General features: G+C 40.4%; 1 protein-coding gene across 1 annotated transcript in view; it reads left to right on the forward strand.

Annotated features, from left to right (window-relative positions):
• Positions 1-2863: 2863 nt before the first annotated feature.
• C1QTNF7 (C1q and tumor necrosis factor related protein 7) overlaps positions 2864-15334 on the forward strand; it is a 25171-nt gene continuing 12700 nt past the window's right edge. Inside the window, exons 1-2 of the mRNA XM_006873809.1 lie at positions 2864-2879; positions 12521-12766. Coding sequence (XP_006873871.1) covers positions 12529-12766 — 238 coding nt within the window. The 5' untranslated portion in view covers positions 2864-2879; positions 12521-12528. The remainder of the gene's footprint in view (positions 2880-12520; positions 12767-15334) is intronic.

A 15334-nucleotide genomic window follows, 5' to 3' on the forward strand; every position in this document is an offset into this window, starting at 1 on the left:
CACCAACAATGTTGATTCTTGTGTTTCCCTCTTACTGGGCTCCCATACAATGATCTTTTAATTCTCCCTTGTGGGTCCAAGCTTTGTTCCCCCATGGAATATCTGTTACGGCAGACAAACTTTTAACCTCATTCATATACGGTTCTAGAACCAACCATTCCAAAGACTTCAGGGATTTTCACCCACATTCTCATTTGTTAGCTGTCACTGAGTCAGCTCTGAACCCAGGAAGAACCAATGCACAGTGGAATGTAATGCTCCAATTCCAGGCTATCCCATAGGTCAATTGTGGTTGCCTGAGTATTAGAGATAGGTCATCAGGCCTTTTCCTAGTCTGGAAGCTTTGCTGATTAATTACTCAGCATTACAGTAATACAAAGGTCTCCACTGCCAGATAAGTACTAGCTGTGTGTGAGGTTCAAACCCAGATCTCCCACTTGGGAGGTGAGGACTCTACCCCTGGGCCACCACTTCCCTCCATTCCTGCTTTCCTCCTGGTAAATTCCACTCTGTGGTCTACAGTCTTTTCTTAATGGTAGACTTTGGACCTGGTTACCCCTGTAGTCCAACACAAGTTTTCCTATGTTTGCAACATGGAGAGAAGAAGTTGGGCATTTAGTTCCATCATTTCAAAAAGGTTCTGGATGTTCTATGCAAATAATCTCAACCCATCTCCAGCAAAAGTTCCCTGAAAGGAAGACCATGCTGAATCCAGCCACTATTAAGGGCCAGCTTCTATGCTCAGCACTCAAGGAGCCACTTGAGGGGCATCTTTCATTAAGAATGAATGTCGGCTCCAATGCCACATGTACCTCTGCTTATATCTGTGGAAGTGGTAGGCTTCTTTTCTTTTTTATTGCACCATATGAGTCACAAGCACTTTATTAGAGTATTAAGAACAATGATCCACCTTAGAAATAACCAAGGACAACCATTTAATTTTGAGGATGAAAAGACAAACCCTGGGACTCTAGATCATTAAAGTCCTTCTCTGAGTTAGGAAGGGAAAAAAAAAAAAAAAAAAAGTGTGCCCAGCTTCTACACTAAGGCATTGTTTCCACCATCCATGATACCATTCAGAGTCCTGGTGTGGCGCTGAAGGATAGTGCACTGGACTGCAATGTCAGTTTGAGCCACAGGTTGGTGGTTCAAACCCACCAGCTGCTCCTTGGATACCCTACACAGGGTCACTATGAGTTGGAACCAACTGGACGGAACTTAACAAGAATACCATTCAAATATTGACAGCCCACAAAATCAAAAGACCATTTTTTCTAGATTGAAGGGTAGATATTGTTGTTACTAGTTGTCATCAAGCCAACTGCAACTCATGGGGACAACCCCCCAAAACATTCCCCAGTGCCACGCCATGTCCATTATCGTAAGTATGGTAAAGACCATTGTGGCTGCCACTGCATATTTTGAATGTCTTCCAACCTAGGAGGCTCATCTTCTATCCCTCTAGTGGACAATATTCTGTTGCAATCCATAGAGATTTCGTGGACTAATTTTCTGAAGTAATTCACCATTTTCTTCTTAATCTGTCCTAATCTAGAAGCTCTACTGAATCCTGTCCACCACAGGTGATCTTGATGATATTTAATTTACCAGCAGTATAACTTTCAGCATTGCAACAATACAAATGTCACCACAGTGTAACACACAGGCAAATGGATGATAAGGAAGGTAGATCATTAAAGCAAAATAAAACATATTGGAATGGGAAGCTTGCCAATCTTCTTGGTCAACTTGGTGGCCATTGTACATGTCTCAAACTTGGAATCAGTTCTTTCCATTAGTGTTCTCAATTGCTCGAGAAGCATGGGTTGGAAAACATGATAAAAACAAGATTGTCCAGTTGCTTAATTTCCCTAGAAAATGCCATGAATTATATATTGCCGTTGCTAAGGAGATGTTAGAAATACTTATCAGAGACAAACAAGGAAATTGATTGCGACGAAGAAGACAAGTCGTAGGTTTTGGGGAACGAATCTGCCTTTTGAATTGTTATGATTTGGTATCTAAAGGAACAAACACATTTTAGGCTTCTAAAAATACCCAATCCTTTATCCACTCAGAGGAGGAAAAACAAAACGCCGGCGTACTCATGCACTTTGTTTTTGCAGTACATAGAATGAGGAGTCATTTTCTTGCCATAATCGTCAAGAAGAGGAGCACCTCTTCTTGTTATTCTTTGAAGCATTCCCATATGTCCAGACTAAGAAATGACTTTTTTCTCTAAGTTAACAATGAATTTCCAGCTGGCAATTTGTGCTCCTCCCTCCTCCCTTGGAAACTTTACTCAGTGGAAAACAAAGGGAAAAGTAAGTAAATTTGAAAGAGAAACCACAACACGCGGAGACGGAGGAAAGTCTAAATCCCATCAAGGAAAACAGACACTAAATCTTTATCCCAAACACAATCACAATTTTAACAGGCCCCAGAGTTGAGCATCACCCAATGAATGATTTCCAGGGCCTCTGGCTCTTTGGGACTAAAGGTGAAAATTATTTTTAGCACAACTATTTGGAAATCTCTGAGAAGTCAGATCTCTTGTTTTGTCTGGTACCAAAACCAGTTTTTCTCTGGGTTCTCATGAAAAGATACTCAGACTCTTGTGGATTTAGAGCCCTGCAGGAACCTATCAGCTCAGACAAGGTATGGTGCTCATTCTTTTTTAGCATTTTGTCAAATGTAGATGTACTGACCAGTTCTCATGACTGTATTTGTTGGGTTTATTCAATAGAGAGTCCTGTAGGAAGAATCTAGGAAACTGGAGACCTGGATTCAAATTTCTAGTCTGATGCTAGATTTGTGACCAGGGTCAAGTTCCCTAACTTCTCTAAACCATCGTCATCTGTCCAATCTACCACAAAAGAGTCTTTGGGACGATGACACAAAGGAAGGATTGCTCTGTAAATGAGATGTCAGTGTGTATGACTCTTGTGCCAACATAGCAGTTCCCATTAAAAAGCCAAAGCTTTATCAATCATGAACTCTTGATAATAAGAAGCATTTCTAAATATTTTTTTTTCCAACCTTTGTGGCACTACTCAAAATCAGCTCAGTCCTAGATGTCAGTGATAAAGTTCACACTTTGCTGGAGGAAACAGAAAGGGAAACAGATTGTTAATAAACAGCAAACATAATGGAATTGTGTGATCTTACAGGATGACGAGGTGAGAGGAGAAGGGAAGGTAATCCATGGCACAAGCAATTGGAAAATTAAGGGGCAGTGGGGACCACAAAGACAAAGGCTGAGGAACCACATCACAGAAGGAACTGGGGCGTGGACACGTATCTAAATTCCCCACCCTGTCTTGCTCACAGAGCCACTCTAAATGTAGCTAGGATGACACAAAGCCTGCTGTTGTGAAATCTCTGCGTCTGCAGGCCAAGGATATGTCTTGGTTTGGCCGCCCCTACTTACCTATCCTCTTCCTAATGATTTCCAGGCAAAGCCCATTTCCAACTTGAGTTAACAATCAGGTCCAGCCCTTTGTCATGAAATACTAGGTCACAGTTTCCTTCACATGATGTAGCTGAAAACACAAAAGTTTGGACCCAACAAGAATGTGGTTCAAATCTTGGCTGTGCCATTTTAGGATTGTGTAGACTTGAGTAATCGGGACTACATTTTATTATTTGTGAAGTGAAGGTAATAACATCATAAACACGATGGAAATGAAGTAAACGGTGCCTTTAAGACATCTAGCATAGTAGTAACAATCCTACTATGTGGTCTCCATCTCAACTGTCTTTTTTAAATATTGTGGTGTTGTGGGTTAATGCGCTGGACTGCAAGTTCGGTTTGAACTGCAAGGTCATCAGTTCAAGCTCACCAGCCACTTCGGGGAAACCCTATGAGTTGAAAATGACTCGATTGCACTTACCATCAACAACAATCCTATTTACAAAGGGATTCTTAACCTCTGAACTACTTCCTAGACATTGATCTTTAAACGGATGTAATCAGTCTTTCTCCAAGTGGTTTCCAAAGCTAGTTTAGCAAGAACAAAAGGGTATACGAATTCAAAAAATTACAAAGAGCTGGATACCACATTCCTGGCTCAAATAGTCAAAATACAAAGTAACGTGTAGGCTTAGAAATCTACAGTAATACAAATCAAGTATTTTAAAGTACTTTAAAGACAGAAAACCCCTTATTTTGTAAAGCTTGCACAGAAATCCATATAGTAGATCATTTAGTGTTCAGGGCAGATTTGTTCAAGAGTCATAATATTTCCAGAGTTTTAATTTTCTCCTTCTAAAGAAGCACAATGTGGGAAAAATACACGTTAGCACACAGACCACAATAGAGTTGCATAATTCAGTCCAATGTTTTGAAACATCTTGTCTAAGGAGCAACCACTAATAGATACAGCGTTTCTTACTGGCGTAAGGAAAATGTTCTGAAATTAGATTGTGGCTAACATTGAATTGTGTACTTTAAATGAATCAATTCTTAAATGGATTGATTTTATACTGTGTCATTGATAATCCAAGCAAACTAAGGAAAGATGTTTATAAACTCCTGACCCAGTCAAAATAACCAACTTCATTGCAAAGCAGTGGACAGGAGGCAAAAGATGGCTTGTCCAATACAAGGAATAGCAGATATAAAGTTTGATCCTTACCTACCTCATACTCTTTGTCAGAAAAAATTTTCAAAGTGGAAAGAAGAAAAGAACGTAAAGAAAAAATGGACAGATACGTTTTTTTTTTTATTTTTAGTTGGGGGATATATTAGAAACACAATAAAATAGACCTCAACTCAGGGAGGGAGATGGAAAAAATAGAGAGAGACCTCAAATCTGTGAAATCATGATTTCAAAAAATTCTGATTCCAATCACCAGTAATTATCAATGCATATTGATAGCATAATTGATTAATTCCAGGCAGAAAAAGTTGGTAGAATTCTTCAATGCCATCACCACTGGCTTTAGTGGTTGGTGTATAAATTGAATAATATTGATATTAACCAATAGTATTCTTTGTTTGTTGCTGTTAAATGCCATTGAATTGGTTCTGACTCATAGTGACCCTGTATAATATTGTTCAAAACAGTTGGTTTGATCTGCTAACCTTGTGGTTAGCAATCCAGTATGTATCTTACAGCACCACACCAGAAAACACTTTGTTGTTGTTGTTGTTGTTAAGTGATGTCGAGTCAGCTCTGACCCATAGTGACCCTGTGTAGAGTGTCTGAGGAGCGACTGGTGAGCTTGAATTGCTGACATTGTGATTCAAACCAACTTTGTAGTCCAGCTCATTAACCCACAGTGCCACATCAGGGTTCCAGAAAGCACTCTGTTGCCAGGTGCCATCGAGTCAGAACTGACTCATAGCGACCCCATGCACAGCAGAACGAAACAATGTTCGATCCTGGGCCAACCTCACTACCGCTGCCACACTTGAGTCCATCAATGATGCCACCTGGCTGATCCATCTCGTTGGGGGTTTTCCTTTTTTTCTCTGACCCTCCACCCTACCCAGCATGACATCCTTCTCCAATGATTGTTTCCTCCAGACAATATGTCCAAAGTAGGAGAGACGAAGTTTAGCCATCCTGGCCTCCAAGGAGCACTCTGGCTGCACTTCTTCCAAAACAGATCTGTTGGTTCTTTTGGCAGTCCATGGCACTTTCAGTATTCTCCTCCAACACCACAACTCAAAGGCATCAATTCTTCTACGATCCTCCTTATTCACTGTCCAGCTTTCGCACCCATATGAGGCTATTGAAAACACAATGGCCTGGGTCAGGCGCACCCTAGTCCTCAAGCTGACATCTCTGCTCTTCATAATCTGAATAGAAGGTGCTTTGGGCACTCTAAATCATGCCAAATGAGACCTCAAATCATTGAGTTGTATTTCTGAAATACTGTGAAAGAGACCAGGCATGCCATGCTCTCATCCTGCGTGAGCTAAGTCCCAGAACCCTACTCTCTGCCGCTGATCCATCAATGTGCACCAGGCACTATATTGCTCCTCAATTCCTATGAGGATTGACGAGGGTTAAAAAAAAATGTCAACACATTCTAATTGGAGGTTCCTCTAGCATTCCGCCCCCTGTACAGACTGCATTTTAACGCATTTACTAAAGATAGGTCATCAGTTTGATCAGGGAATGAATCTGACTTGTTTCAGCTCTTTCCATTTATTCCTTCTTTGAGGACATTTTGACCTGACTATTAAATCCTTCCTTCTAAGCATATCTTTAAAATGTCTGCTTTCTCTTGCCAGCACCAACTAGGCCCTTAGCACATTTTTCTTTACAGACTGTCCCCATAGTTATTGGAGCATGTCTGCTTTCTGCCCATCCCACATCGTGCGTCTAAGAGATGCCCTGCCCAAAGCACCTTCTATCCAGATTATGTTAGCTCCCTCTTTAGAACAGGCTCCTGGCCTCAACCTACAACATCTCATTCTGTCTTGGTTTAAAACCTCCTTAGAAGCATTTTCAAAAAGCTTACTCTCTTTCAAACCCCTTCTCAAAGCCTTCTCTAGTCAGCCTTTCAAAAGAGAATTGTTATTAGGTACCATCCAGTCATTTCCTGTTCATAGTGACCTTGTGCACAACAGAAGAAAACACTGCTTAGTCTTGTGTCATCTTCAAAATCTTTGCTAAGCTTGACCTCATTGCTGTTGTCACTGTGCCATCCCATCTCTATGGAGGGTCTTCCTCTTTTTCTCTGACCCTCCATTTTACCACGCATGATGCATTTCTCCAGTGACTGGTCCCTCCTGATAATGTATCAAAAGTATGAGAGACAGTCTCGCCATCCTGATTTCTAAGGCATATTCTGGATATATATCTTCCAACACAATTTGCTTGCCCTTTTGGCAGTCCATAGTACTTTTAATATTCTCTTCCAACACCGCAACTCAAATGCTTCAAATCGTATTCACTGTTCAACTTTCACATGCATATGAAGCTATTGAAAATACCATGGCTTGGATCAGGCAAACCTTAGTCCTCAAACTGACATCTTTGCTCTTGAACACTTTAAAGAGGTCTGTGCAGCAGATTTGCAATAGATTGCTTGATTTCTTGACTGCAGCTTCCATGAGTGTTGATAGTGGATCCAAATAAAATGAAGACTTTGGGAACTTCAATCTTTTCTCCATTTATCATGATGTTATTATTGCTCCAGTGGGGAGGATTTTTGCTCTTTTTTACTCTGAGATGCAAGCCATACTGAAGGCTGTGGTCTTGGATCTTCATCAGTATCTATTTTAAGTCCTCTTCACTGTCAGCAAGCAAGGTTGTATCATCTGCATATCACGGGTTGTTAATGAATCTTCCTCCAATCCTGATGTCACATTCTTCTTCATATAATCCAGCTTCTTGGATTATTTGCTCAGAATACACGTTGCATAAGTATGGTGAGAGAGTACAATCGTGTCACCCAACTTTCCTAATTTTTAACCAGATATTTCACCATTGTATCTTGTTTTAACTGTGCTAGAGATGTAGATGGAGTCCCGGTGTGATGCTGTTGGATAAGCACTAGATTGTTAACCACAAAGTTGGTGGTTCAAACCCACTAGTCCTTCCTTGGAAACCCTATACAAGGTTTCAGTGAGTTGGAACTAACTCGATGGCACTTAACAACAACATCAACATGGGGTGGGGATATGGTATCCTTTCCATTTTCTGTTAGGTGAGGGTCCTTTGAAAGGATGGGTGTCTTAACCAGATCTGCTGAATTTGTCAGAAAATGTCCTAATCCCAATTGAGCAATAGCATCAGTAATTTGGGATTGATGCTGTCTTACATGAGGGATATCATTGCTGACATCAGATAGATCTTAACTAATAGCAGAGAATACTAAAAAGATGTTTACCTATGTTTTATTAATCATGCAAAGGTATTTGAATGTGTGGATCATAACAAATTATGAATAGCATTGCAAAGGATAGGATTTTCAGAACACTTAATTGTGATCGTATAAAAACCTATATATAGATCTAGAGGCAGAACAAGAGGATACTGAGTGGTTTCAGTCAGGAAAAGTATATGTCAGGGCACCACACTTAATCACTCTGTATACTGAGCAAATCATCTGAAAAACTGCATGATATGGAGAAGAATGTGGCATCAGGATTGAAAGAAGTCTCATTAATAATCTGCAATATGCAGATGACACAACCTTGCTTTCTGACTATGAAGAGGACTTGAAACACCAATTAAGATGAAAGATAAACCCTTCAGGATGGATTCCACCTCAACATAAAGAAAACAAAAATTCTCAAACTGAACCAATCATCAGCATCATGATAAACAGAGAAAAGATTGGCATTGTCAAGGATTTCGTTTTACTTGGATCCACAAATGAACACCTCTGGATGCAACAGTCAAGAGAGCAAACAGAACATTACGACAGGATTAACTGCCACCTGGTCCTGTGCCACCCTCACAGTTGTGGTGATCCTTGGGACCATTGCCATTATATCAGTCCATGTCTCCGTCTTCTTTTTCGCCCACCCTCTACTTTACCCAGCATGATGTCCTTCTGCAGAGGCTCCTGATAACATGTCCCAAGTATGGAAAGATGAAATCTCACCATCTGCACATCTAAGGATAATTCTGGCTGTACTTCTTCCAAGATGGATTGTCCATTCTTCTGCCAGTCTGTGGTCTATTCAATATTCTTTGCCAACATTCGAATTCCAGTACTTCAATTCCTCTTTGGTCTTCTTTCTCATGCATATGAAGCAAGTGAAAAGACATCACTTAGGTCAGACGCACCTTAGTCTTCAAAGTGACATCTTTGCTTTTGAACATTTTATTAAGAGGTCTTTTACAACAAATGTGTCCAATACACTATATTATCTGACATCTTGACTGTTGCTTCTATGGACATTTATTACAGATCCAAGTAGAATGACATCCTTAGCAACTTCAATCTTTTAACTATTTATCATAATGTTGCTTGCTGACCTAGTTGTGAGAATTTTTTATACAACCAAATAGCTTTCATTTTCTTTTTTTTTAAAGAAAACAAAACAAAACTTTTGATTCATTAGCAGATGTAAATATCAGTGGGTATCAAAAAGTTTATGGAAAAATTGGACTAAAAAATAATTTTTTGAAGTCTCCTCTTCATGGATAACTCCCAGCTCTGAGATTTGGTCAAGGTTACAGAAACTAGATTTGTAATAGTTGCTTCACTAGTAAGATTTCTAGGACGTTTTTTTTTGAATGTGTATACTGTGATTTTCTCAATATGTCATTCCAAGACTTTGGTCAATTTCTGGGTTGAATCCAAGATGCTGTAATTTCCCCATGGGTACCACACAAGGGGTCAGTCCAATGTGGCTAGTTCATCTTCTGTTGTGGCTCAAAAAAAAAAAAAAAAAGCAATTTCAGCTAACGCATATTTTCCACACTTGAATGATTTCCTTCAGGGGAGTGCACATTATACAGATTTCTAATTAAAGCACAGGCCCAACCATCCAAAAATTACTCATTTTCATGGTGCAGAAGCACTTCTACGTGTTTCCCACCCCAAAATCTATTAATCCTAAGGAACAGTGAGCCTAAAAACAAAATCTATACACTAGGCTGTCCTTCTAATAAAAAAGAACCCTGTTTCTCAGCTGACAGCGTTTGGAGGGAAAGCAATGCTATTAGAGTCCAGTAAAGAGACCTACTCCCTGCTTCACTAGAGGCATGTGGTGCAATGCATGGTTTTGTTTCACTCAGCTCTTTAATTGAGACCCTATGCTAACAACTTCATGGCACACCATGATATTATTGCCTGCAGATTTTAAATTAAGTCTTGATACCTCCCCCCCTTAGGACTTGGTGCAACATACCAATTAAGACTAATTGGCATGGCACATGATTATTAAGTGAAAAACAGGGTTTTCCTGAAAATGGCACTTCCTTGTTCCTGTTTTGAAAAGTCTATAAATTTTAAGGAAATCATCAGTCATTATAAGGGGGTCTGGACTTCTGGTATGGTGCTGTAGGATAAGCGCAGGACTGCAAGGTTGGTTTGAACCACAAGGTCCATGGTTCAAACTCACCAGTCCCTCCTTGGAAACCCTGTACAAGGTCACTATACATTGGAATTGACTCGATGGCACTTAACAACAACAACAAGCATGATGTGTGGGCTCCTGATGTAGAGTTGTAAGATCAGCACTGGACAGCTAACCACAAGGTCAGCAGTTCAAACTCACCAACCACTCCTCAGAAACCCTGTATAAGGTTGCTAAAAGTTGGATTTGATTCAGTGACACTTAGAAACAATAGCAGCCTGGTGTTTGGTGGTTCAAGCCCACCAGCCACTCCTCAGGAGAAAGATGAGGCTTTCTGGTCTTGAAAAGATGTATAACCTCTGAGCTCAACCATGTTCTGTAGACTCTTGTTGATCTAGACATGAGAAAGAGAAAAGGAAGGGCTGGTTGATCCAAAATGTGGTAAGATCTGAGGACTCCTAAGTCCATGGACAAGGACCTAGCCACAGAGGGCTAGAGCCAAGAGTGAAGTGTCCAACTGACATGAAGTGAGGGGAGATGCACAAGAACACCCAAACTTGCAGATAGTACCCATTTGACCTAGCTTTGATGGCTTGATGATCAGAACTCAAATAGAGGAAGATAAAGAAATTTGATCAAAGAAACAAGTGTAAATGGCTACAATTTAATGAACTTGACCTATACTTATGGATATAATAGTTCCTAATACCAACTAAGAGGGAAGGACTCTTCATATCAAGGATCAAACATATCCCCTCTGTACACAAGGTTGATGGGGACAGGCAACTTAGACATTGACTACCTAAAAAGTGGGGGGAGGTGCCTATTAAGGCATGAAGTGGCTGGCTTACAAGTTTTCAAGAGGAAGTTTTGTTTCGGAGGGCAAGGGAAGTAGAATCCCCACTAGATAGTTTTCATCTTGTTTAGATGGGTCTGGTGAAAGGAGAAGGGGATAAGATTCTTATGATTCAGTAATGAGTAATTGTTACTATGACTAATTGTGATTGTCACAACTGTAAAGGTAGAAGTTTTGTAACATAAAGGGGAAGTAGTTAATCTTACAGTCCAGAAACAGAGGACCCTAGGACCATCAAGGGAGAAGAGCACGAGTGGACTGTAGAACCCTATCCAGAGAAGCAGCAACACCAGAGATGAGGACGTGGAGAGATAGATCAGCTGAGGACTCTAGATTCATGGAAAGAGAAAGGCTGTGTGCTGGTGGCCAGTAAGCAGGCTTGCAGAATGTGTCCTTAGATTGTTTAAATGATATGTATTCCTAAGAGTTTTTGTGTATTAAAAAAAAAAAAAGAGGAATAGAAGCAAATACTGTTGAATGGTGATGCATGGAGGGGATTGTAATCATTGCAATGATACGAAATACGATAAGATGAGTGCAAAACTGATGTTCTCACATGTAAACTATCACTCAATGCACAATAAAAGCTTTAAAAAAAGATGTATAGCATCAGAAATCCTATATAGGATTGCTATGAGTCAGAACTGACTCTATGGCATATAAAACAACAGCACGGTGGTTAAATATACAATGAGCTTCCAGAAGAACAAATAAATCTGTCTTGAAAGAAACACCACCAGAATGCTCTGTAAAAGTGAGAATGGTGAGACTTCATCTCACATACTTTGGAAACGCTCTCAAGAGGGGCCCATTCCCTGCAGAAGTTCAGCATGCTTGGTAAAGTAGAAGGTCTGAGAAAAAGAGGAAGACCCCCCAACAACATGGGCATACACAGTGGCAGCAACAGTGGACTCAAATATAGCAAGAATTGTGAGGATGATGCTGGCCTGGAGGTGTCTTGTTCTGCTGTACATAAGGTTGCTGTAAGTGGGAACCAGCTCAACAACACCTAACAACAACAGCATGGTTTTTATAAAGCATAAAACTGGTAACAACTTAAATATCTATTCTGGGACTTTGTATACACAAAGAACGGTAGAACCAAATGCAATACTGTTTAATGTTATGAATAGTTTTTATGTTAGAGAGATGTTATGATATATTGTTAAGTAAAATAATTTAAGAATTATAAACATGACATGATACCACTTTTATCCATAGTGTAGAAAAAAGAGTAGAAATTATATACATCAAAACAGGAAGAATAATTATCTTGGGATGGTAGAACTACCATTAATCTTTATAACATTCATTTGCATCTCTAATTTTCTTTAAAAAAAAAAAAAAACACATCACTTTTGCAGAAATAAAACATTAGTTTTCCATTCCATCATGGATTCCCATAGAAGAGATGCAACATAATCCTTTAATTTGTAATTTTTAAAAATCAATTCTCATTTCCACCAACCCCTGTGTAGAGCACTGAGCAGTCTATCATCCATGTGTCATTGTTTCCATGGAAATCAGGAGAATAAACAGGGCTTTATCATTGTGTACAAAAGCAAGCATTGAAGTGAATTGTCGCCATTGCGCATTCTCCAGTTCGCACATAATCAACCTGACCCAAACGCCACCTGCAAAGGTACACTGATGTCCCTGTGTTTCTCTTCCAGAGCCAACGATGTTTATCTTGCTCTATGTTACAAGTTTTGCCATTTGTGCAAGCGGACAACCTCGGGGCAATCAGTTCAAAGGAGAGAACTCCTCCCCAAGATATATCTGTAGCATCCCTGGCTTACCTGGACCTCCAGGCCCCCCTGGAGCAAATGGTTCCCCTGGGCCCCACGGTCGGATCGGCCTTCCAGGAAGAGATGGTAGAGACGGCAGGAAAGGAGAGAAAGGTGAAAAGGGGACTGCAGGTAATGATGCTGAAGTTCCATAAACCACCTTTCTCCCACATCTGCTTGTCTCCGTTGCTTTTTCTCATGGGCATTGCCCCTTCAATCCCTTCTCTGTTTCCTCTTCATGAATAACAACAATGTTTTGAGCCCTTGCTATGCTTCAAAGGTCCTGGATATTAACAAATGGTCCATGTGCTCAGCTGCTAATCAAGAGGTTCAAGTCTGTCTACAGAAGCCTTGGAAGAGAGGCTTGTCCATCTAGTTCTGAAAAATCAGTCACTGAAAACCCAGCTTTACTCTGACACACATAGGGTCACCAGACATCAGATTCAACTGACAGGTGGCCCTATGTTTCAGAGACTGCCCTAAACTCTCTTCTTCTTTCCCTGCCACGTTCTTCTTTAACTGCACTTACAGCTCTTTTAGGAGACCTGGTGTGGCGCTGCGGGTTAATGTGCTGAACTGCAAAGTCAGTTTGAACCACAAGGTCAGCAGTTCAAGCTCACCAGCTGCTCCTCAGAAACCCTATACAGGGTTGCTATGAGTCAGAACCAATTCAAAGGCACTTAACAACAACAATGACAAAACTCTTTCAGGTGGATGCTCTTACAGTTTATAGATGAAATACAATGAGTCATCAGGAGGTGGCATGAATTATTGAAGACACAAGTGCACTGCAAATAACTGGCAGAGCTGGATTCAAACACCTGACACCTGGAAACTCTGGGGTGTGACCCCGTGTTAACCAGCTGCTAAATTGTAAGCACAGTATCAGCTAGCAGGCTGAATGTGGCTGGGTGTGGGGATGTGTATATGGTTGGACAGAGAGGTGGGTGGGATGGGGAGATGCACAGAATAAACAGGCATGGAAATTCAGAGTCAGAAACACAGGCGCCATAGTAGCCCTGAACCAAGATCCTGAGCCAAGATGCATCAGTGCATCTAGATTTTACTTCTCCCACATTTCTCCCACAACCTAGCCTATCATTTCTAGCTCATCACTTCCTACCTGTCCTGTGGCTGCCGATAGACAACCCCAGCTCTGCACAGCATCACATTGTGGCTTCACCCCTCAGTAATTCTCACTTTTTTTTTTTAACCACAAATAAATTGGCCCAGGAAGTTTGCCAGATTCTACAATCCTTCAGAGGAAAGAGAATTGAAATTCGAGAGAGGCTGTGTTATCGCTAAAAGAGAGGGCGGTCTGGAATCAATCTTTGAAAACAAGTTTCTGAGTGTAAAACCTGGGACAAAAGATAAGAAGGGGGGGGAAAAATCACTGGAGCTAAGCAATATGTTTCTCTCTAATTATTGCATCAGATTTACTGGTGTTTATAAAACAATATCAGAATATGAATTCAAATTATTAGGTAATCATTTTTCTGAATGCAGGAAAATGTTTTATGTATCAATAAGCTACCAGATCTGTGAACATTGCTCAACATTAGATAAAGAATTTTTAAGATAAAGGTTCAGCAGCAGGTAAAGAATCTTTTGTTTGATGCTTAGATCATATTTTCCAAAGGCTTTTATACTGTCACATCTGTGAACACAAGTTATTGCTTTATCATGGTCGTTGGTATTTTCAAAATCCAGTACTAACACCAGAATTAGAATTTATGCTGCTGGACATTTTAATTTATTTTGTCTAGAAGCAATAATGTAGTGGTTACACAGTATGCTTAGAAGTCAGAAAGACCTTGGCTTCTTCAATGACTCTTAGTATCCTTGGGCAAACAACGTATTTGAGTCTCAGTTTCCTGACTTGCAAATTAGTAGCAGGTAGGAAGAGTGAATGCAAGAATAAAGGACAATAACACAGATGAAGCACTCAGTAGAATTAGCATCCATAAATGTGAGCTGTTGATACGATACTGTGATTTATAAATGTGAGTCATAGTTAAATTTAGGTTTATCCAGTCATATAATAAATTGAAAATGAATGATCTATTTCATGAAGTAGTTCTGTTACTTGAAGACGTTTTATAAGGTGCCCTGCTTGCACTATGGGTTAGGTATTGGGATGTTAATTGCCATGGGGCAGTCCAAACCCACCAGTCACACCAAGGGAAAATAAGGAGGCTGTCTGCTTCTGTTAAGATTTACAATCTCAGAAACCCTACATAGGGTCACTATTAGTCAGTATCTACCTTCATCTACTAGTTTGTCATACTGTGTGGCTTGTGTGTTGCTGTGATTCTGGAAGCTATGCCGCTGGTATTTTAAACACCAGCAGTCACCCATGGTGGACAGGTTTCAGATGAGCTTCCAGATGAAGACAGACTAGAAAGAAGGAGAGACAAACTACTTCCAAATATTTAGTCAAACCGTTTGAAAACCTTATGAATAGCAGTGGAATATTGTCAGATATGTTGTTATTGTTTGGTGCCATCTTGTCAGGACCGACTCATAACGACCCTATGCACAACAGAACGAAACACTGCCTGATCCTGGGCCAACCTCACAATTGTTGCCCTGCTTGAGCCCATTGATGTTGCCACTTTGCTAATCCATTTCACTGAGGGTCTTCCTCTTTTTCTCTGACCCTTCACCTTACCAAACATGATATCCTTCTCCAGCGACTGC

Source organism: Chrysochloris asiatica, unplaced genomic scaffold (assembly GCF_000296735.1).
Source record: "Chrysochloris asiatica unplaced genomic scaffold, ChrAsi1.0 scaffold00256, whole genome shotgun sequence".
Classification (NCBI taxonomy): Eukaryota; Metazoa; Chordata; class Mammalia; order Afrosoricida; family Chrysochloridae; genus Chrysochloris; species Chrysochloris asiatica.